Source organism: Amblyomma mixtum, chromosome 3, assembly GCF_055824585.1.
Source record: "Amblyomma mixtum isolate Tamu chromosome 3, ASM5582458v1, whole genome shotgun sequence".
In the NCBI taxonomy this organism is placed as follows: Eukaryota; Metazoa; Arthropoda; class Arachnida; order Ixodida; family Ixodidae; genus Amblyomma; species Amblyomma mixtum.
Genome location: NC_143014.1, coordinates 67,033,821 through 67,055,617, shown reverse-complemented (window position 1 = coordinate 67,055,617; position 21,797 = coordinate 67,033,821). Strand labels below are relative to the sequence as shown.

The 21,797-nt window shown below is 44.9% G+C and overlaps 1 protein-coding gene across 3 annotated transcripts in view; it reads left to right on the top strand.

Moving 5' to 3' along the window:
- Nucleotides 1-18,978, top strand: part of LOC149350494 (bromodomain-containing protein 7-like) — a 96,941-nt gene extending 77,963 nt beyond the window's left edge. For 2 of the 3 annotated variants that reach the window (XM_089579523.1, XM_089579525.1), the window contains exon 15: nucleotides 4,640-18,978. In XM_089579523.1, coding sequence (XP_089435649.1) covers nucleotides 4,640-4,843 — 204 coding nt within the window. In that variant the 3' untranslated portion in view covers nucleotides 4,844-18,978. The remainder of the gene's footprint in view (nucleotides 1-4,639) is intronic. The other variant, XM_089579524.1, reaches the window with a different exon arrangement.
- The last annotated feature ends 2,819 nt before the right edge of the window (nucleotides 18,979-21,797 follow it).

Sequence of the window (21,797 nt, the reverse complement as noted above, 5' to 3'; positions counted from 1 at the left end):
TAGTTTCTGTATAATATTGGTGTTTCTACATGTCTAACACTTAGTGCATTTAACGTTGTTACATGAAACAGACTGTATTTTCTAACATCACAGTCAGTCAACAGAGAAGACCTGGGTGAAGCGTCATTGTGTACTTATTTTAGAAGTTCTGCCTTTGCAGAAGGCCTTAAACATGAGTGGGGTGTAATTGGTAAAAATTTAAAAAAAATGCAACAGGATATCTCAGGAGCAAGAAGGTAGATATGATTTGTTCACTGGAGTATATGCACTCAAGCAGGGAATATGACTGAGCAATTCAGTCACGCATGTACTGTTCCTAGACCAGGTAGCATGCATCTATGCCGCCGCGGTGGCTCAGTGGTTATGGCGCTCGGCTGTTGACCCGAAGGACGCGGGTTCGATCCCGACCGCGGCGGTCAAATTTCGATGGAGGCGAAATTCTAGATTCCCGTGTACTGTGCGATGTCAGTGCACGTTAAAGAACCCCAGGTGGTCGAAATTTCCGGAGCCCTTTACTACGGCATCTCTCATAGCCTGAGTCGCCTTGGGGCGTTAAACCCCATAAACCAAACTAAACCAAACCGTAGCATGCAACTAATATATTCTGCCATTACTCACATACAGTGCTGAAGCGTGGTGGCTAATGAAATGGCATGTGTTTAGATTGAATACAGCACTGTAAGCGACGGAAAGAAAACAAAAGCGTAAAAATTAAGTGCATGATTGCAATCTAATGTAGCATGCACACATTCAGCACATTGATGTTCTGTTGGCTGGCAGCATTTGGCATGGCTTATACTATCACTTGTCTGCTTCAAGAAAGCAGGAAAGTCTTGAATTTTAGATATTGCCCTGTGTGCTCAAGTGTTAGCAAGAAAGTTTATACAGGTTATACCATAAATATTTATAAAGGTGTTTAGAGGGTGCCCACTCTGTGGCCCAGTGGAATCACATGGCAACACTGGGCATGTTCTTAATTGTTTCCTTCCCACTCCTATTGGATAACATTTTCATTGGCCAGCAGATAAGCGTAGGACAGTGACACCACCATTGTGTCAAATGTGCCAAACAAGATAAGCATGCCATCCTGGTAAAAATTGAGAAAATTGCACCAAACTACTCCATACTCGCTGCTTTCAAATTGGGCGGTACCATGCACCAGCTATCCAGGCTGACATAACCTTAGTTGTCACTGCTGAAACTGCTGTTTCAGAAGTTTAGGGTCCGTTGAAGCCCATCTATAACAAACGTGACTATCACTTGGCATTCCTTCCTTATTTCCCGAAGTTTGCAGTAAATTTAATGTCGAGACGTGGACTTCCATGGTGTACTTTGTGTGCGAGCAGTCTTCAATCTGGCGAAGTTTTGCCATGTGTTTTTGAGCCACTGCCCGCTTCTCTTGCATTTACAAAACATGAGCAGCACACGCATCGAGATGGATGCTGATGGACGTCCTCGGGCTTGCATGTCTTTAGAATCTACCTTTAATCTGCGTGATTCCAACTGGCTGGCCGATTAGGCTGTGAGTCACATGATCAATGATTGCGTTTAATTGTGATGCATATATAATTTGGTGGTATTATTCACACATGCAGATACGGTGATTTCCACATATACAGCATAATGCATCTGCCAGAATATCATCTTTGCTCACTAGTGTTCTTGTATCATATACAGGAACACTATTGCGGACCCCTGACGAGCGAAAGCTTGTGCAAAGCCTGCGTAGATGGCACGCGTGGCACGACGGCAACGCGTAGACTGCGTTCTATGCTGTACAGTTGAATTTTTGTGCCTTGTAAATGGAAGTTCCGCTTGCAAAGTCCGTTTGGGCAAATCTCACAAGCAGCTTGGCAGGCGGCGAAAATGACTGCAAGGCGCGATCCACCCGCCCACTTCAGGCTAAGAGCCATTCAGTTGTGCAAGTGCGATGCAAGTGTCGATACACTGCACATCCGTCCTGCAAGATTCACAGCTAACGAGGGTAGCCCCACTGTGAGCTCTAAGTTCCTGCGAGACAGAGCAATGCCAGGCCCATGTGGAGCATTTTTTCCTGCCTTCTCTTATGCATGTGTAGCACCCATCATTGTCGCGTTATGAATGGAATATTTTTGACGCTCGTGTACGTTTCTGATGAAAATCACGGCTGCATGGCGCGTTCCCGCACGTAGGGTTCTAGCACTTGCGTCTTCGTTGCAACCAAGCACCACGTCCTGGGGCTTTCGATGTACTCGATTTTAACTGCCACGTCGATCTAGGCCAATGTTATGTCGCGCTAAGCCAGTGTTCGTTATAAATGGGCACAGCTGCATGGAGTTGCCGCATTTTCACTTCACTGTTCATTTCACCTGTGCAGCGTAATCGCCCTGGCACTTTGCCATCTGTTCTAAAAAAACTTTCGCTGTTAGGGTATGCTTTGTGCGTACTTCAGGCAGAATTGTCAACAATTCTTCAGCAAGCATGACCGCTGATTTTAACTGGCCCAGCTCACAAGGATAAGGAGGTGACTGAGTCTGATTAATCGCTTCTGAGTGAGGCAAGCACAGCTGTGCAAGAAAGCGTGACTGGACTGGCTGACATGAATGAAAAACCGGAGAGGTTAGTGTGGAGGAGATGTAAAAAAACTTTTTAAGCTTGTAAAGAAGAGTGAAGAGCCACACATCAGCATATTTGAGCTACTGTTTTTGAGAGTATGTGCAGTGTATGGGCTCCTCAACTAAACATATTACTATGGCATACATATTTCACAAAGGTATCTCTTCATTTATGCAGCGTAAAACTTGGACTTGAAGACCTCAGGTGCAACTCTGTGATAATAATAACAATCTTAAAGGTGTAACACATCTTTACATCACACACTTTTCTATCATTGTTTGCCATCCTAAGAGGTTTGGAAACTAAAAGGTACATGCTCTAGAGTGCTTCTAAATTGATGTTTTATTGCTCCGAAGTACTCCAGAGCCAAAAATTTAGTTCCCCAGGCTGCTCCTAAATCGATGTTCCTTTGCTGCAAAGTGCTCCAAATTGCATTTTACCAGTAGCACCACTGATAGGAGTTTTTAGTTACAATGCACTTACAATGCCAGCGCCATTTACCCTAAAAATTCTTTTATAGAGCTCTTACTGTAAAACTGAATGTGCATGAAAACATCGCATAACAGTGTGCCTTGCACACCCAAGCAGTTCGCAACTGCAGTACGCCATGATCTGATGGAAACGATCCATTTTGCATGCTCTGTGGCAGCCTCACATTCATTTTGTTCCCATGAAAGCGCAAGAAGCTGCATGCTGACAGCACACGAAGGCAGCACAGAGTATGACCACTAGCACTTACCTTAACTACGTAACAGATACATTTTGTTTTTCTACGGTGGTACCAAAATGGTCTTGTGCCATCTGTGGCAAACCAAAAAAATTTTTGGACGAGCCCTACTCACCTTAAACCAAGCACAGTGTGCCAGAAAACACACAAGCTGGACTCGTCATCAGCCAGAATTGACAATGTGCTTATGACGAGCCTGGCTTAGTCCAAGTCCACTAGGAGGTTAAAGCAGGCTCCTTTTCATCACGGTTGTTAATATCTAGGCAGGTGGATGCGCCATGCTTACTGCTGCATGGTGTCTCTAAAACATTTTGAAGGGTTTATTTTTGCCAAAAAAGCATGCTACAGATACGCAGTCAGAATCACCTTAATCGTACATTTTTTACTACTGTACTATAATTTCTCACTGCGACCTGAGCCTTGAAAGCAGTACAGGCTATCCTAGATATATCGAGTTATTGCTTATGTCGAGCGGTCAGGAAATTCTGTGCAAATATGTAGCGCTATTGTTCATGTTTATCGAACTCTTGTTCACCGGAACATTTCATATATCGGATGGCGCGCTGCACACCTGCAAATGGCACTTCTCCTAACTACACTCCTGCAGTCAGTTTTTGCACATGCAGACAGTTCGGCTGAGTGGCCTTGCACACCTGCTGACAGCGCTAATGCTATAAAACCGCATGACAAGGTGAATGCAAGGTGTATTTGAGGGTAGCCTTTGGTCTCTTGTACTCTTTTTCCATTTGACACCGCTGTCATGCAGAGCAGGCGGCACTTGATCCGCAGCTTGTCATGCTGGAAACCTAGCCCAACTGACCGAAGTACTGGTAGCATCATTACACCTCTGATGATAGGCAGTGCCTAGTTCCAAAACACTGTCAACTGTGGCTTCATTGTGAAGTAGGCCTAGGCTTAGCAGCGCCTAGCAAGCGGTGTGCTGGCAGCATGTCACTGCAAGAAGTGTGTCACCAGCATTGGTACAGTATACTCATGCTTGTAGGTTACAGTAAAGCTTGTCAACCACTGTTTTGTGTATTGAGTTATCAATATATCCTGAAGCAACTGTATTTAGAAAGCAGGTTTCATGGCATTGCCTGGGGGTACCTTGTGACACACTGACAACATTTATGTGGTTCCATATCTCTGAGATGATTCACTGTTCTTTAAACCTAGGTTCATTGTAGTGTTACAGGCATTTTGCGTTGTGTCAGTACGAGCACAATTGACAGCATGGTCCTATCAGGCAGGACTGCGTGCCTAGTTTTTGGCACTTAACTGCCTCTGGACTGGAAAGTTTTCTTTTTGCTCATGCAGGCGAAGCCAGGAAGCATAGTGAGTGTGGAGGCAATCCGCAAGGCCATGGGCATCAACTACCCTCCTACAGGAGCCTGTCATCACCACCATTCATGCCCACATGTGGCATCCCCTTACTGTGTCTCGGCCCACGATCTCCCCGACAGTAGCAGCAGCAACGATGTCTCCTTACGTGCTACTGACTCGCCATCTTCCAACACCTGACTTCTGTCCCACCGTAGTGGGAAAGGTACTGCTCCAAGCCCCAGTGCCAGGGAGGGCAGCAGAGCACTTTCAGTGCACAAGGCATCATTGGTTTTGGAATGGCCTGGAGTGCAATGCCAGCACAGTCTTGCCATGTACGATGCAAAGCAAGCTGAACGCAGACACACTTCAGCAAAACAGTGGTGGCTGGGGAAAGTACCGCCTGAATGTTACCAAAGCACTGAGCAGCATCCATTTAAAAGATTGTGGGGGTGGGGTGTTCAGCTTTATAGCCGAATGACCTTAATTCAGATTTTCCAACTATCTGAATCTCTCAAATTTTGTGTACTAAAAAACGATGTGTAAATTTTTATTTTCGTCATATCCAAGGATGAAAACTTCTGAAACGGAAAACTTTCCAAATTATTTTGCTCACTGTTGTCATTCCATTCATCATCAAATACAGAACTGTGACTAGGTTGCGTTAGTCGGTCAATGGTGGCCACTAATTCACAGTGCAAAGCAAGGCAGATGAACAAAATTGGTTTCTTTTACCCTTGGCACAAGGCATATTTAACGTAATTTCTGTGTGGTGGCATTTGCTCAAATTAATGCCATTTTTTCTTTCATTGATGCAACGTATTTGGCCTCGAAACTAATCTGAATAAGCTCCCCAAATTCATTCAATCTTGAATGTCTTTTCAGAAAATGTCATTAACTTTGCCATGTGACTGTGGTATCAGTCCAGTCTTTTTTTTTTTTTTTTTTTTTTGCAATGAATTACTATTTTTATTCTCAGTATGTCCATAAGTGAGGGGACAAGGAATGTGCAGGACAGGCTGAAAGCAGTGCCTGTATTGTTTTCATACACAGTCCTGTTCATGACTTTTTTTTTTTTTCATTGATTCCTGAAACCATAGCGGTGGCAGCTCATCTATGTTGAGATTTACTTTCAGTATAGGGGAGACAAGAATCATTCTCCTTGTCATAATGGAATATAATTTGTATATTGAGTGCTGGCTAGGGAACATTATTCAAAAGCAGATTTCTGCTGTGTTGTTCTGTTATCTCTGTTGCTTGGAATGCACTTTCTCTGCACTATGAGCACTCAAAACTTTTTCATCTTTCATCTTTTGCCAAGTTTGTTACCAGGCGTTCTTGCAGCGTGGGCATGTCGATAAATTTTTCTTCTTTTTTAGTTGCATGCACGGAAATATATGAGGTGTAAAATGTTTTTGACTGCCAGAGTGTGGAGAGGCAAGAGTTAATTGTGTTTTTGATACAGGTGCATATTATTAGAGGGAAGGATATCACAAGAGATATTGTAACATGACAAGGCACGTTAGAGGTTGGTGTAACACACCAGAATAAGGGATGCTTGTTTTATTCAAAAGGCTGCGCGTGCTTTGTATGCTTTGGCGGTAGGTAACAGATCATGCATGTCACTCCAGAATTTTGGAGTGACATAAAAGCTCAGTTGCCTACCACTAGTGATGCTTGAATTTGCGGTTGACAAGTCATCCTAGCTGTTAGAGAGCACAAACTTGAACGAGGGATGGATTTGGAAGCCTTAGTCTGGAGAAGGTTTTGACAAGGGGTCTTGTCTTTGTCTCTGCAGAGACTTATCTTACAGACTGATGTTAGCACATGGAGGCTTTTTTGTCTCCTTGTTCAAATCAGTGCTTTGAAGAACCATCTTCCCTCCCACTCATCTGTTGTAGCTGTTAATAATGAATTTCTGCCTTGGCGTTATTTATTTCTGTTTCACAAAGCTGCTTCATGGTGGCTGTTTACCTTTGTTGGCACTTAATACAATTGAACCCCGATTATGTATCTCCCCTATTAATGAATTTTTGCATAGGTGTTATTTATTTGTTTCTCAAAGCTGCTCCATGGTGGCTGTTTACCTTTGTTGACGGTATACAGGATGTTCCAAATTATTCAATACAGATTTTTCTTTGAAAAGGTATGAGAGATACACAGTATGGTTTGTGCAGTGAATTCTACAGCATGATGGACATTACGTACATGATACAGCTCTATAAATATACAATTAACTAAAAAGCTAACCAACTTTTTTTTTTTTTTTTTAGCCCCGTCGCAGTGGCTCAGTGGTTACGGCGCTCGGCTGCTGACCCGAAAGACGCGGGTTCGATCCCGGCCGCGGCGGCTGAATTTCGATGAAGGCGAAATTCTAGAGGCCCGTATGCTGTGTGATGTCAGTGCATGTTAAAGAACCCCAGGTGGTCGAAATTTCCGGAGCCCTTTACTACGGCGTCCCTCATAGCCGGAGTTGCTTTGGGACGTTAAGCACCAATAAACCAAACCTATTTTTGAGTTTAGAGGCCAAGATTATATTGCAAAATCAAGGTGAACACAATTTTGAAATTTGCTTAATCGGCAATACGGTTCAGAATATTGTATGTCAAAAATATGCATTTCAAAGCTCGTTGAGTTCGCTTTCCTGCCTCACATATTTATAAAATGGTGTCGCTGTGCTTAGTCATGTCACAGAAATCACTTTTACTGTTTTTAATTTATAAAATACACAGACGGTTTCTTTATTTGCTGCGTCAGAAATGTGAGCAACGACGTTTTATAAATGTGTAGTTTGTGAAAGCCAACTCAGTAAGCTTTAAAAAGTGTATTCTTTAAGTTCGATATTTCAAGCCACATTACCGGTTAAGAAAATTTAAAACCTGAGCTCAATTTCAATCATGCCGGCCTTCAATTCCGCAGTATTAACTTGGCACCTAAAATCAAAAATAAAGTTGATTGCTTAAATTTAGTTAATTCATCATTTAATTATTGAGCTTGTAGCAGGTACATAATGTCCATCATGCTGTAGAATCCACCTGCACAAACCACATTTTCGTATCTATCACACCTTTTCAGAGAAAAGTCTGTGTTGAATAATTTGAAACACGTGAATACAGTGGAACCCCGATTACATATCCTCAATTTATGCAGCAACCTGCATTTTACAATCGAACCTTTCGCTGAGATAATGCATGCATGTTTATACACTCCCTGAGTTCTATGCAGGTCACCAGGAACTGTCTAGAACACAGGCTGATAGAAAACTTTATTGACGAGCATCACACTGTCTCAATGACGGTCGTGCTGCAAACCACAGTGCAAGGTGGGATGGGAGCCCGTCAGTTGGCATCAGCTGGGCTATTGTCACCACCAACGAGAGTTAGAAAAAGAAGGGGGGAGAGGGGGACAAGAAGTTAGACGCATGTCACAATCAAGTCATAACTTCAAGCATGCCACTGTACCTGACCCTCCAGTAGCAGGAGCATTCCAAACCATCTGTGCTGTTATGTAGATTTTTCATTGATACACCAGTTGCTCTTTGCAAAAGGTGCAGAAATCCTGTTTTCATTTCCTTCTGAACGTTACTGCTCAATCACTGCAGTTTACTGACCATGCTAATCTAAAAGTTTGCCACAGAAATAATGGACGTGCAAACATGGAGAAGTAAAATACTGCAAAGGCGATTGTGGTGCTACAAAACATTAGTGATGGTTGCCATATCCCTTCCAAATCCAACAGTCTGGAGAGGAAAGTTCATGGTACTGTGAAAAACTTCCAGCAGCCCTAAGACAGGTGAACTGCGTGCACACATAGTGAGTCTCTCGTGACACCGCAGGTTGGAGGGTTCCTTCTGGTAGCAGGCAAGGAATTCCCTTGAAAGAGAACTTTGTGTATGTAACAATGGGATATGTGGGACTGGATGCTGTGGCAGTCTGGCCAACATGTCAAAACAGCAAAGGGTGACTAGGGCCTTCAAATTTTTTTATTTCTCAACATATCTTGCTGAAACTTACCATGCAGGTGTGTCATTGAAGGCTGGTTTAAAATATGCAGTTAGGTTTCATTTGTCCCATCTGCAAGGAAGGATATGGCGAGATAAGGTACCTTATGTTAATTGCGTCATTTCTTTCAGGCCATTATGGTAATTTCTCATTTAAAAATTTATTTTAAAAATATGCGGACATTTTAAAGGTCCACCACACGTCCGAAGCTAAGAAAATGCCTATGAAGTCATTTTATTGATCATAAGTAAATAGCAAAGTTGGAAATAAAACACACCGGCGGCCCGGGTTCGATTCCCACCTAGTTTCTTTTCGTCTTCTCTTTTGTTATGGCCGCCGCGGTGGCTCAGTGGCTCTGGTGCTTGGCTGCTGGCCCGAAAGACGCGGGTTTGATCCCGGCCGCGGCGGCTGAATTTCTTTGGAGGAGAAATTCGAGGCCCATGTACTGTGCGATGTCAGTGCACGTTAAAGAACCCCAGGTGGTCGAAATTTCCGGAGCCCTCCACTACGGCGTCTCTCATAGCCTTAGTCGCTTTGGGACGTTAAACCCCATAAACCAAACCAAACCATCTTTTGTTATGATTGACAGTCCAAGCGGTGCCATGGTTGCAGTGGTACTGGTTGCTATGGTAGCGGCGCATGCGCAGTAGTGGCCTGTGCCAGGCACCGCCAAATGCACTTTCGCTAGCCTAGGGTAGCTTTCGCTACGAAACAGCGTGGTAATAACCCACATTTGACCTGATTGCTAATCTATCAGGTTTAATGAAAATGGGAAAGCTTTAGCATGTAGCTGAAGTATTACTGTAAACAACCATATCAGTTTTGCTGAAATCCGTTCATGTAATCATTGTCAAAACTTTCTTACGGCAAAGGCATTAGATAAAAGAAAGCTAAGAAAATTGCATTCAGCTTTACTGAAACTGTCAGTTCGGGCAGTCCAATGCTTATAAATTGTAATTTTTAAATACTTAGAAAAGTAATTGAGCATTTATATTTTGCATGTATATGCTTTGGAGAGTAAAGACTTCAAAATCATGATTTTTTTTTTAATTGATCATTTCTTGTAATTTTTTGCAATATCGAGGCCCACGTCTCCCTGTCCCAAGTGGTCGATATTAATCCAGAGCACTGCACTATGGCGCGTCTTATCCCTTCCCTCGTGGCATAGTTGAAGTGTTGACCGAGATTGACAGTTACACCTTTCTTTTGGTCATAACCAATTTTTTTTTTCTTGCTTTTGTGCAGTCGGCTGGCGTTAAGTTTTTCTTTTCTCATGCACTGAGGGAATGTAGGAGCACCAAGGCACAGCTTCATGTTGACGAACTCTCGACGTAATGGTGGTTCTAGGCAGAGCCTGAGCAAAACATCCCACCGCTGGTATGGTTGTATGATCTGTTGTGAAAAGTCAACAAGTCAGAGCAGCCATATTTCTCGTGTGTCACTCGAAGCATCGGATTTTGGTGTGTGTGTGTGTGTGCGTGTGCGCACGTGTGTGCGTGCGTGTGTGTGTGTGTGCGTGCATGTGCGTGCGTGTCCCTTGCTTACTACGTAGTGACGCGAGTGCACACTTGCCTCGTCAGCACCAAAATTCCTCCTGACAGCACAGTTTTAGTATGTGTGCTTGTGGGATGAAAATGGAGGTTGCATTTATTATGTGGGAAGAAAAAGTTGTGCATTGTGACAGCCAGAATTGCAGGTGGCTTCATTACATGACTGCGTTCTTTATGCGAGCAAATAAGATATTGATTCTCCACTTGTGCAACCGTTTTGTGTTGTCCCCAAAAAGTTGCATAATCGGGGTTCTACTGTACTTGGTTTGTTGGGAATCCTGTAGAACTGATAGAGGTGTATGGCTTTGACTCTCCTTCATAGGTTGCTGATGAATATTATAGTTGTGGCTGACAGATTCTCACCATTGCATGCATTATTTTTATTCTTCAGTTCAGCTGGTGCTTGATTGCTTTCTCCCAGCATGCCGCAGAGAATCATGTTTATCAGCATTCTTATTGAATGGATAGAAATTTAATCTCATACTAATCTCCCCAGTCATTTTATACCCCTGTCAGATGGGCAAGGTGATGTGCACTTTGAGTGAGTGTCACTCAGCATCAATGTTTTTTAAAACAGGCTGCACGGCATCTTTTAGTGGCACTTGCTATAGAAAACGTTTGCCTGGAAGTGCATTTGGACAGTTTCCTTCACTCAGTCCATACAAACTTCACTGTACGTAGTTCTGATGCTAATTCTTGGAAGTGCTAAAATGAGCACACTTGGAAACAAAGATGCTGCAAATTCAGTGTCACAATATGAGACTTCCTTGCTAAGAAACACTTCTGAAGTTCATAGTAAGCATGCCTAACGTAAATGGTGTACTCTGCCATTTTGCTTGCCTGGGTGTTGTGTGCGCTTCATGGGTTGCCTCATCTTGGTATATAACAACGATACCAAACTCATCTCCCAACACATGCTGCATTGACAAACTTTTGTGCCCCATGAGCCATATGCCGGAGAGCGTAGTAGAACAGCAAGGGAAAGTAGACAAAAGTCAATTAGAGCAAAAAGACTTGAAGGGAATAAATCACTTTCAAATCAAGCACGTTATTTCTGTAGCACCATGCTACCAAAGTGGCACTTTACTGGGCGGAGTGCACACACTGAAAGTGACACTGAAGTTTCCAGTCTGACGGGGGTATTCTTTGTTGGGCACGAGTAGCTGTCATTAGAAATGTGGCAAACGCCACATTTAAGGCTTAGTTTAGTCATATTGACATTAGCATTATGTTGCTGAGAGGACTTTTATCAGTATGTTAGCCAGGCAGAAAATTTGCTTTGGTGATGCACTGAGCTTGAGTGACATTATTCAAGGCTCACTCTGACAAGTTGTTCAGTGATGAGCAGGAGAGGCACTGAGCAGTCACTTGCTCTGAGGGTGTCTTTGTGTAGCTGGCAAGTGAAAAAAAAACTCTTCCTGCAGATTCTAAAGTGCAACCTCAATTGTGTTAATGTGCAACCTCAGTCGTGTTAATGTGCAACCTCAATCATGGTAATGTGCAACCTCGTGTTAATGTGCTCAGCTTTAAAGGACCATAGACACTTATTTTACTTGCATGTTTTCTTGTTTCAAATGATGCGTTAGCCATTAAAATACATGGTTCACCATGTGGTATTTGCCTAAGACCAGTAAATAACTTATAGTTGAATTTCTTCTTGATGCTTTTTTTGGTTTCATCAGCCAAACGATGGCTGTGCCATGTATTTGGTGTTCAGCTAACGTGAGACACGGAAAAACAAACATAATCACTGATACGTAGCTCTAATTCACTACAACTCTTAAGCCAGCCTGCTTCAAAAGCTTGAATGACAAGATGTATTAGTAGTTATATTTCCATTTTTGTAGGCGAAAACCTTTAATGCCTCATACTGTCGTTAGCAGCCGTGTCAATAGGAGTGTCGGCAGATGTGTCAGCAGATGTGTCCACGTTTTGACGGGTGTCCACCGAGATATGCAAGACAGTTACTGCGTAATATCCTTTCCTCAAATACAATTTTCAGTTTCTTCATTACGGCCCCTCATTTTCCTCCCTTCCTGTACGGTGCGGTTCGAGTTTCCACCGAGATGACAGAGAATTACTGCGCCATTTCCTTTCCTCAAAAAGCGTTGCGTTCAAAGTGCAAGGCATCACGCCAATGGGTGGTGGCGTTCCTCCCTTCCTGTACAGTGCGGTTTGGGTGTCCACCGAGGTGACAGAGAATTACTGCGCCATTTCCTTTCCTCAAAAAGCGTTGCGTTCAAAGTGCAAGGCATCACGCCAAATGGGTGGTGGCGTTCCTCCCTTCCTGTACGGTGTGGTTTGGGTGTCCACCGAGACAACAGAGAATTACTGCTCCATTTCCTTTCCTCAAAAAGCGTTGCGTTCAAAGGGCAAGGCATCGCGCTGAACTTGTGGTGGCGTTCCTCCCTTCCTGTACGGTGCGGTTCGAGTTTCCACCGAGATGACAGAGAATTACTGCTCCATTTCCTTTCCTCAAAAAGCGTTGCGTTCAAAGGGCAAGGCATCGCACTGAACTTGTGGTGGCGTTCCTCCCTTCCTGTACGGTGCGGTTCAGGTGTCCACCGAGGTGACAGAGAATTACTGCTCCATTTCCTTTCCTCAAAAAGCGTTGCGTTCAAAGGGCAAGGCATCACGCCGAATGGGTGGTGGCATTCCGTGGACTGCCTGGCAGCACTACAACACGCTGTCGCGTTCCACTCTTAAAGGCGAAGCTTAAAGGGTCAGTCTACTCACCGAGATGAGTGTACAAATAATGGCATATTCTGGTAGTTGGCACCCTATAACATCAATAACGAGGGAACTGCTCCCAGTTTAGGCAGGAATTTATATTTTATTTCGGCATTAAAAGTCGCGTAAAAATGCATGGTGGCGACCCCAACTGTTCATTTTGTTCAAGCAGGTGGTAGTCTTTTTTTATAGAAGCATAAGTGAATATACTACGTACCGTTAGTATGCCCCAATGTCACAGAAACGTGCGTTTTGTTCTAGTAAACTGTAGAAGGCGTACCGCTCGCTTTTTCTGTAAATCACATGAATATTTATAGTTATACGTACGCTAAACGCAGACGCATTGCCACTTTTAGTTCAGTGTATGCTAGCAGAGACGCAAAAATAAACTCAGCCTATAGGGGTGCCATCTGGTTGTCAGGACGGGAACCATTGCTGTAAACAAACCGACTCCCCACTTAAGCCTAGAAGCAGCAGAATCGTCACTCTAATTATTAAAATAAAGCAAATTTATCACTTATACGTTTTCTTATAGGCGAGATGAGACGGCGCCCCATTTATGGCCAGTGAACACACTGAAAAAGGCAGCAACAACGAGAATTCAGTCCGAAGCAAGCGAGAGGTTCAGCTTCGACGGGCGCCGCCATGTTTGTCGCCGCGCAGCGGCGGCAATCCAGATGGTTGCCAGATGAGACTACCATCTCATACAGATGTGTTCCCACATCAATAAATTCTATTTTAAAATGTTCCACCGCACTTCTTGGCACTGCACCTGGCTAAACGGTAATTTGAGTAAAGAGCTATCGGTTGCCGCAAAGAAAATATGGCCGATAAAATTCAGTAGACTGACCCTTTAAGCGTCATTAATTAGCAGTTAATTAGTATTCAGTCATTAATCAGTAATTAGCAGTTAATTAGTAATTGTCATTACTTCGTCATCAGTTATGTGTGACGTCGTCCAGTGGTGACGTCACCAGTGTCACATAAGCAAAGTGGTGCGGAAAACGCTTTCGCCTCTACACACTTTAGACAGTCAAAATGCCCCCTGAATTTTTTTACATACCTCTCATGATCTAATCTCCAACTACACGTCGCAGTCATCGTTCGGCTGAAGAAAACGAAACCAAAACAGCATCAAGAAGAAATTGTAAATTAGTTAGTGGTCGTAGGCGAATACTGAGGGGTGATCAATGTACACCAATGTCTAACGCATCATTTGAAAGAACAGAACACACGAGCAAAAATTTGGTGTCTATACTCCTTTAAGAGTAGAGCCAAATTTTGCTGCTAATTTACACACGCACAAATAACTGAATTGATGATGTTTTGCACGGCATGATGAGATAGGTCTCATTGTTGAGCAGTGATTTCGTGCAGAAGTAATTTTAAAGGTGCTACTGCTGTAATGGGGGCTTTTGCTTCCGTTCCTGAAATGTGTAGCACATTGAACAACACATTTCAAAATGAAATATATATGAATGTGTGTATGTATATACATATATATACATATATCTATGAGAAAAGAGAGAGAAATGATATACATGATTGTGCATATTATTGTTTTGTAAGTATTCAGGCTTGTCATCCACATTGTTGCATGTATGAAGAATGTGTGCACGAAATTTCATTTCAGGACGTTATGTTAATCTACAAATTATGAGTGCTTCTTTTTTTCTTTCATTCTTGGTTGTGAGGTCTGTTACAGGGCAGAAGGAAAGTTGTTAGAACATTTGCAAACAGACAACTGCTAAACGCAAGCAAACTAGTTTTGAGCTGATGCTCTTGCAGCTGTCTTCCATGCAACTGCCAGAGGAAAAAAAATACATTAAAGCTCATGCATTCTGATTTCACCACTGATTGCAGTTATGTACCAATTGTGAGCATGTGTGCCAATTTGAATACCACTTGTTCCTGTAATTGTGACAGCTGATGCTGCATACATTGAGGAAACTTTGGACATGTTTTTGTTTATGATGTACAGTTTTGGTCTTTTTTTTTTGCTACAATGTACAGTATGAATAATATGAAGGTGATCACTTTAGATTTCCCGTACTTGGACAAAGTGCAAAGCCATGAAAAATTGCACAAACAGAGCAAAACACAATAACACATAGGAGTGTGTATTTTTTTTATTGTGTCATTCTCCACTCTGTGTTGTTTTGTTTCTGCAATTCTCCATGGTTTCAAGAAATGAACCAACTAGCCAGACATCATCCATTGCTAAAGTGTATTGGATGAAGGGCTCTGCTGCAGTTCATATTTGCAGAGAGGTAAAAAGAATGCATGAGCGTAGCTCACCCCTTGGATCTGCTATCCTTTGCCACCACTTCTTTCAGAGAATGAGCAGTGTGCACACCAGGAAAAATTTACTGGTTTGTTTGCGCAGTGAGAAACTGATCACCTTCATATTGGCCCTAGCTGTACGTAACTGTGAGTGTGCAGGTTCATTCTTGGGACTAACTAGCCTTAATGCAAGGGTTCCCAAACTATTCCCTGCAGTGGCAATCTACCTTTTTTTTTTTTTTGCAATAGGGTCTCCTTTCCAGTCTCCAGGCCTCTGTTCTTGAGTTAGCCCCCAGAACATATCTATTTAATTTCTCTGAAAGGTTGGAAGTGAAAGCCTTTGAAATTGTTAATCACTGCAGCTGGAATGAGTGTGCCTCTTTTTTCTCGAATGTGAAGTATAAACGAAGATTAAATCCTTGTTTGATAAGTTGGGAAGTAGAAGCATGCAACATTGTTAATCACTGCAGCTGGGATGAAAGTTAGATTTTTTGTTTTGAAATTGGAATATTGAAAGCAGGAGGCTGCAGTTGAATCCGTTGTGTGCCTCCCTCTTGGCACTGGTGCCTTCACTGCTGAGAAGGCATGAACACACTGTACTAAGAGTTGAAGCAGGATAGAGCAAGCACTCATTTTCATATAAAACGACCACTTCTGTTGCTCAGACAAATGTGAACGCGCACAAGTGTACTACCATGCAGAAAGAGACATGAACAACAACGTCTCGTTGAAGTCATGGTTTATCGTCTGGTGTTGCTTGTGTCAAACTTGTTTGTATTTGCGCTCGTCAGTGCAAGAGACCGCCGCAGTGGCTCAGTGGTTATGGTGCTCAGCTGCTGATCCGAAATACACGGGTTCGATCCCAGCCACGGCAGCTGCATTTTGATGGAGGCGATTGATGTGATGTCAAAGTGTGGTCGTATGTCACATGAGGCATGGAAAAACTGCAGTACAATCTCTGCTTCATCGTTTGAATTCACTGCAGTGGTGAAGCCAGCCTTCCTCAACAGGCGGAATGACAACGAATGTAGAAGCAGTGGTTATATTGCAGTTTTTTCGTGCCTCACGTGACCTATAACCACTCTTTGGGATCACAGTCATCATTCAGCTGTTGAAATCGAAACCGAAAGAGCACAAGAAAGAAATTTGATTATAACTTACTCAGTGGTCGTAGGAGAATGCCACATGGTAATCCATGTATAATAATGCCTTACGCATCATTACAAAGGAGTCATCATCATCAGCCTGACTACACCCACTGCAGGGCAAAGGCCTCTCCCATGTGCCTCCAGTTAACCCTGTCCTTTGCCAGTTGCGGCCGCTGTATCCCCGCAAACTTCTTATAATCTCATCCTCCCACCTAACTTTCTGCCGCCCCCTGCTACGTTTGCCTTCTCTTGGAATCCACTCCGTTACCCTTAAGGACCAGCGGTTATCTTGCCTTCGCATTACATGCCCTGCCCAAGCCCATTTCTTCCTCTTGATTTCAACTCTGATGTCATTAACCGGCGTTTGTTCCCTCACCCACTCTGCCCTCTTCCGATCTCTTAACGTTACACCTATCATTTTTCTTTCTATGGCTCGCTGCGCTGTCCTTAACTTAAGCTGAACCCTAATTGTTAGCCTCCACGTTTCTGCCTCGTAGGTGAGTACCGGTAAAATACAGCTGTTGTATACTTTTCTCTTGAGGGATATACAGGAGTACAGACACCCAAAAGTTGAGTGTCTATACTCCTTTAAAGAAACCACTGCTCAGGAACGATGCTCAAATGTATTGGGCACACCATTTCATAATGAGGCTATGCGGCCACAGAGTGCCAATTTATTGAAATACTGCACTTTCATTCTTAGTGCAGCAGGCCATCGGGGATGGCAGAGGGCTGAGAACTATTCAGGGACGCCAGCAACACGCTGAAGTGCAAGGAGCATGTGGTTGTTCATGCAAGAAGAGTAGCTGAGAGCTGATTGATGTACAGGACTACTGCTGGAGCAAGAGCTGAGACAGCTCACGTTTACTAAAATGAGAAGTAGTTAGTATTCGCTTGTTGTGAGGCCCCATGTGAAAAATTCATAATTCGAGAATTTTTTTTTCTTTTTTTTTTTTCAAATGAGTTGCAAAGCACCATGTTGATAAGTGCTGGAAAATGAAAATCGTGTCAGCATGCAGCACTGATTGTTCAAGGAATTTTAACTAGATTTTGCTTAACATCCCCTGTTATAATATACACGTTACGAATTCTACCTCAGTATGATTTGAATGCAGTTGGGGTGTAGTTTAGGAGGGCTGTTAATGAAGCAAAGTTACAAGGTTAAACCTCAGTGTCCTAAAAAAAGTGCTCCCAGATTTTTGGCCATCTTCCAGGTTGAGGAATTGGTAGCAATGGATTATGAATCGCTCCCCCCAAGGAATCATGCTAATGCTCACATGGCACATTTTCGACAGTGCCCACTCCTTGGCCGATGTGTTTATTGCTCAGGCCAACTTAGGCTACATCATCTTTGGGCAGCAGATTAGTTTTGACATTACAGCTGTCACTGCAGAACTAAGTATGAAAAGAAGGGGCCCAAAAATGCTGCCTAGCGGAGTTGCATGATGTCACCATGTGGACGTTGTTCTGCTGTTTAATTATGGATAGTGGTAACAGGTAGTCTGAGACCTTGCAACAGGCATGTCGTGATTGGTATGCATTGCCCTTACATCATGCAGGATTGAGATTGGGTTGCAGTTTCTCGTTTGCAGGCCAGTAGCTGCAGGAAACATGAATCGATGCAAGCAGGTACTCTTGGCGAACAATGCCTATTTCTGTTTGGGCACCAGAATCATTGAACTTGTGCCATTTTGCCCCCATGTTAGGACGCACAATCTATCACCTGTGTAGTGTATAAATCCAAACGGGTTGTCTATAAATCTCCTCGAGTTTTACAAGTGGGCATTGATTCAGCCTCACTCGCTGATATTGATTCTGCTTGACCGCAGGTGCAAAATGGCCAGTTGTTCCGTCGTTGCATGCAGGCTTTTTGAGTGAGAAATGCTTGCTAATGTGTTTGCATGGCGCACATTATTTTTATCGCTAACAATAAAACTATAGTGCAAGGGAAATTGGCTGTACCATGTAGCCCAGTCTGCACAATATTGCCTCTTCTCGTCTTTGTAGCTGTGCGCGGTACAATTTCGTTTCTGACACCGCAGGTGCCGGAGGACACAGGTTTTCTGTTTTCTTTCGCATTCTTTGGAGCCTGTTTACTTTTTTTCTTTGGATCACATTGCGAACAGTTGGCCGAATGTACTTCATGTTTCGGCAAAATATTTTTTGTGGAAGAAGTGCACAGCTCATTTATGCACACTTTTCTGCTGCAAAACGTGTCTATGCACTGGAGGCTACAGTTGATGCGAATGCAGTTGAAATACCCTGCTTGCCACTGCTACGGATCATCTGATAAGGCTTGGGGCTGCGCATTCGTTCTGAATATTATGAACCTATGCCACTGGATGTACAGGTGGACAGCTGCGTGAAAGCGGAGCTCAGTGGCACCTGTAGGGTGGCCACCAGGAAAGGCTGCACGTCAGCAGCATATGACAAAGAAATGATGACGCGACTTGTCCAAAGCTTCCTCATGTGTCGCATATGTGGTGTGTGTATCTATTGTTTCATTGTTGATTTACAGTGTGCAGAGTGCACATCATTGTGTTTCATAGGCCTGCGTAGAAAGAGTTTTTTCTACCGAAAGTTTTGTGACAACATGTTTTGTAAATAAACTTGAGTCCTTGTGAGCAGTTCTCTGACATCTTCACACCTCGAGAACAAACTCTGTGACGAGGCCATATAACGCTTGGCTTACTTGCTCCGTCGTAAAGCTGTTGGAAGTGGCTTTTTTAAGCAGTAGGGATAGCAATTTATTTTTTTATTACATTTCGTTTTCAGTGTGCTGTAACACAACAGTATCGTCAGAAATCACTTGCGCTTGCCGCGGCCGACGGAGCGAAGTCCAGTGTTCCTAGAGTGCACTTGAATTGTGGTTCTCTGTGTAACCTGTTTACGTGATGGCACGCAGGAACACTAACTTGGTTTTAAAAAAAAATAGTGCTGTAATAAACGATTTAATGCACACTGGGACATATCTGCGCCAGTTCTGGCATTCCTAGGACCTTGCACACCATTACCAGGGTAAAACAATCTGAAAACTTGGTGTCCCTACTTAAACCTGTAGGTTTATAACTGCTGCTTGGTGTGAAGATTCCCTGGAGTTGAGGTGGGTTCTGCTTTTGTATGACTCGCAGAAGACGGGGAGGGGCACCTTGACTGCTATTGATGACGTATTAGGGTGCAGCCAGAGGGAATATACGGCTCTGGGTGCAGCAAGCTGGCTAAGGTGAGCAAGGGTCTAAAAAAATTGGCCTGGAGCCAGCAGGCGCTTGGTTTACTAGCTAGTTTCGGATTTTTTACTTTTGCGCGGCTGAAGTATGAGAAAGTTCAAAATGTACAGTAGTAGGATGTTGAAAGAAGTGCGACGCAGCGAAAGTTTTGAAGAGCCTAACCCTGAACTTTCCATGGTGGTCATGCGACTGCACAATATAGATACTGTAAGAGGATTCCGGCCGCTCGCACGCCCCGATAGCGACTGCGGCTGCGCGGACTAGATAGAGTGCCGCGTGAGTTCTTGGGTTGTATCATGGCGGCCGCTATGTTTGAGATCGTAAGTTAAAAATGCTGATACTACGGTCCAACCCCCAGGCAAGAAAATTGTGTGAAGCTTGACCCTGAGGGTGACCCGTGCAACCGTAGCTGGGTACTGGCCGTGCTGGTAGACGGCGCCACAGTACCTGTGTCGCCAGCGCGCTCATTGCGTAATGAAGGCAGCTCGCGCGGCTTTGTGGCCTCGCTCAGCATGTGCCACCACTACTGCGCTTGACGTCATCGTTCGGAAAGTGGTGAAGCGGGTATTGGACCTCCTGATCACAACTTCCACGGACTATTCGGTCCGGGGGTGATTTGCACCTTCCGGGAGTTGCGGGAGGCCCACACCGTTAGCCAGTTGCGCGCGCTTTGTGCAGACGGGGCCAGGACAGCGCCTGCTCGATTGCCTCAAAATTGCACCACCCTGTGTCCCGGGGGGCTGGCGACACAGGCTTTGGGTTGGCCCTTTCCCACGCAATATGAATCCGGACCTCCACGAAGGCCGTCGCGCAGCTCGAGCGCGGGCGCTGCACTAAACGGCTTCAAACCAGGTGTCTATTACATCGATGTGGCTGGTCCGACCCGTTCGGGCCACTACACGGCGGTGGTGCACCGCAACGCACAAGTCAGTGGACTTTCTTTCCGCGCTGAGAGTGCTCATCGGGCCGAGGAAGTCGCAGTTGCCCTCGCGGTGTCCGACCCCATATGCCGAACTGTCATCACCGATTCGTGATTCGCCTGCGAAAGCTATATGCGCGGTGAGGTTGGCACACTGACCCACCACTTGCTACACAATGCGGTCCGCGACGCAGAACCCCAACCTAGACGCATCGTACGTAGGAGCCGGCTCATCAGGGACTCCCAGGGAACGAAGCGGCAAACGCCGCTGCCCGCGCGCCTATCCTCCGGGCACCCACCCTCCATGACGAGCTAGGTCAACTGCTGTTGCGGTTCCGATAAATCATAGACGACTGCAAAGCTCGGCACCGACGGTACTCTTCTCCGGCAAAGGGGCTGTTGAAGGCCGACGAACGCTTTCTGCGGCAGCTCCAGACCAACACCTTGGTGTTCGGGCCAGCCTACCCGCTACAACCCGAACGTGAAGCCCGAGTGTCCGCACTGTGATGAGAGCCGTTGCTGTCTATCCCACATGGTGTGGACATGCCAATCCAGTCCCCACTTCGCACCCCGTCCCACCCCCACCAAGGGCGCCCGCAGAACTTTTCCCGAGGAGGGGGGGGGGCATTCGATGTTCGGGGATGGGGGCGGCGATAGGTTAGCACCAAAAAGGAACTAGTGCATAAATAATATCCGTAATTCCGGGGGAGGGGGGGGGCAACCGCCCCCCCTTCCGGACGCCCATGACCCCCACTAAAGAGGCTTGGGAGGCCTACCTCCTCGGGTGCTCGACGGTCGGGGCCCAAGCGGCCCTTGCCTGCGCTCGCGAGGCGGCTGGCACTTGCGGCGGCTCGAACTAGGCCTGGTTGGAGACGGAAGGGCCGTTGGGTTGTCTGACTCGTTCAGCCCCTTAGGTCCCGGCTTCGAAGGACGGGGTCGAACTCCGTTATGGAGGAAACTGTACAGTACGTTTATTTGTACAAATTTACAGCCGAGATGGGAATGTCCCAGCATATCCCGTTTAATACCCTTCGTATTCCCCAGATCCCCGGCTGGGGCAAGAAGTTCGGGAAAATACGTCTAATCAGGTGGGCAGTTGGGAATACTGGTAGTACCACCCACGACAGGGGGCGGTGCAGATGCTCTCTCGCCGCTTGGTCGATGAAAAGGGGAAAAGCCAGTGCTCGAACACTGTCGTGTCGACTTCACCATTATGGCAAGTTCAGTGCCTCCGTGAGAAAGAAAAGGCACGCCGTTTCCCAGCAGGTTAATGGGTGACCTTGTACTCCCACGCCTG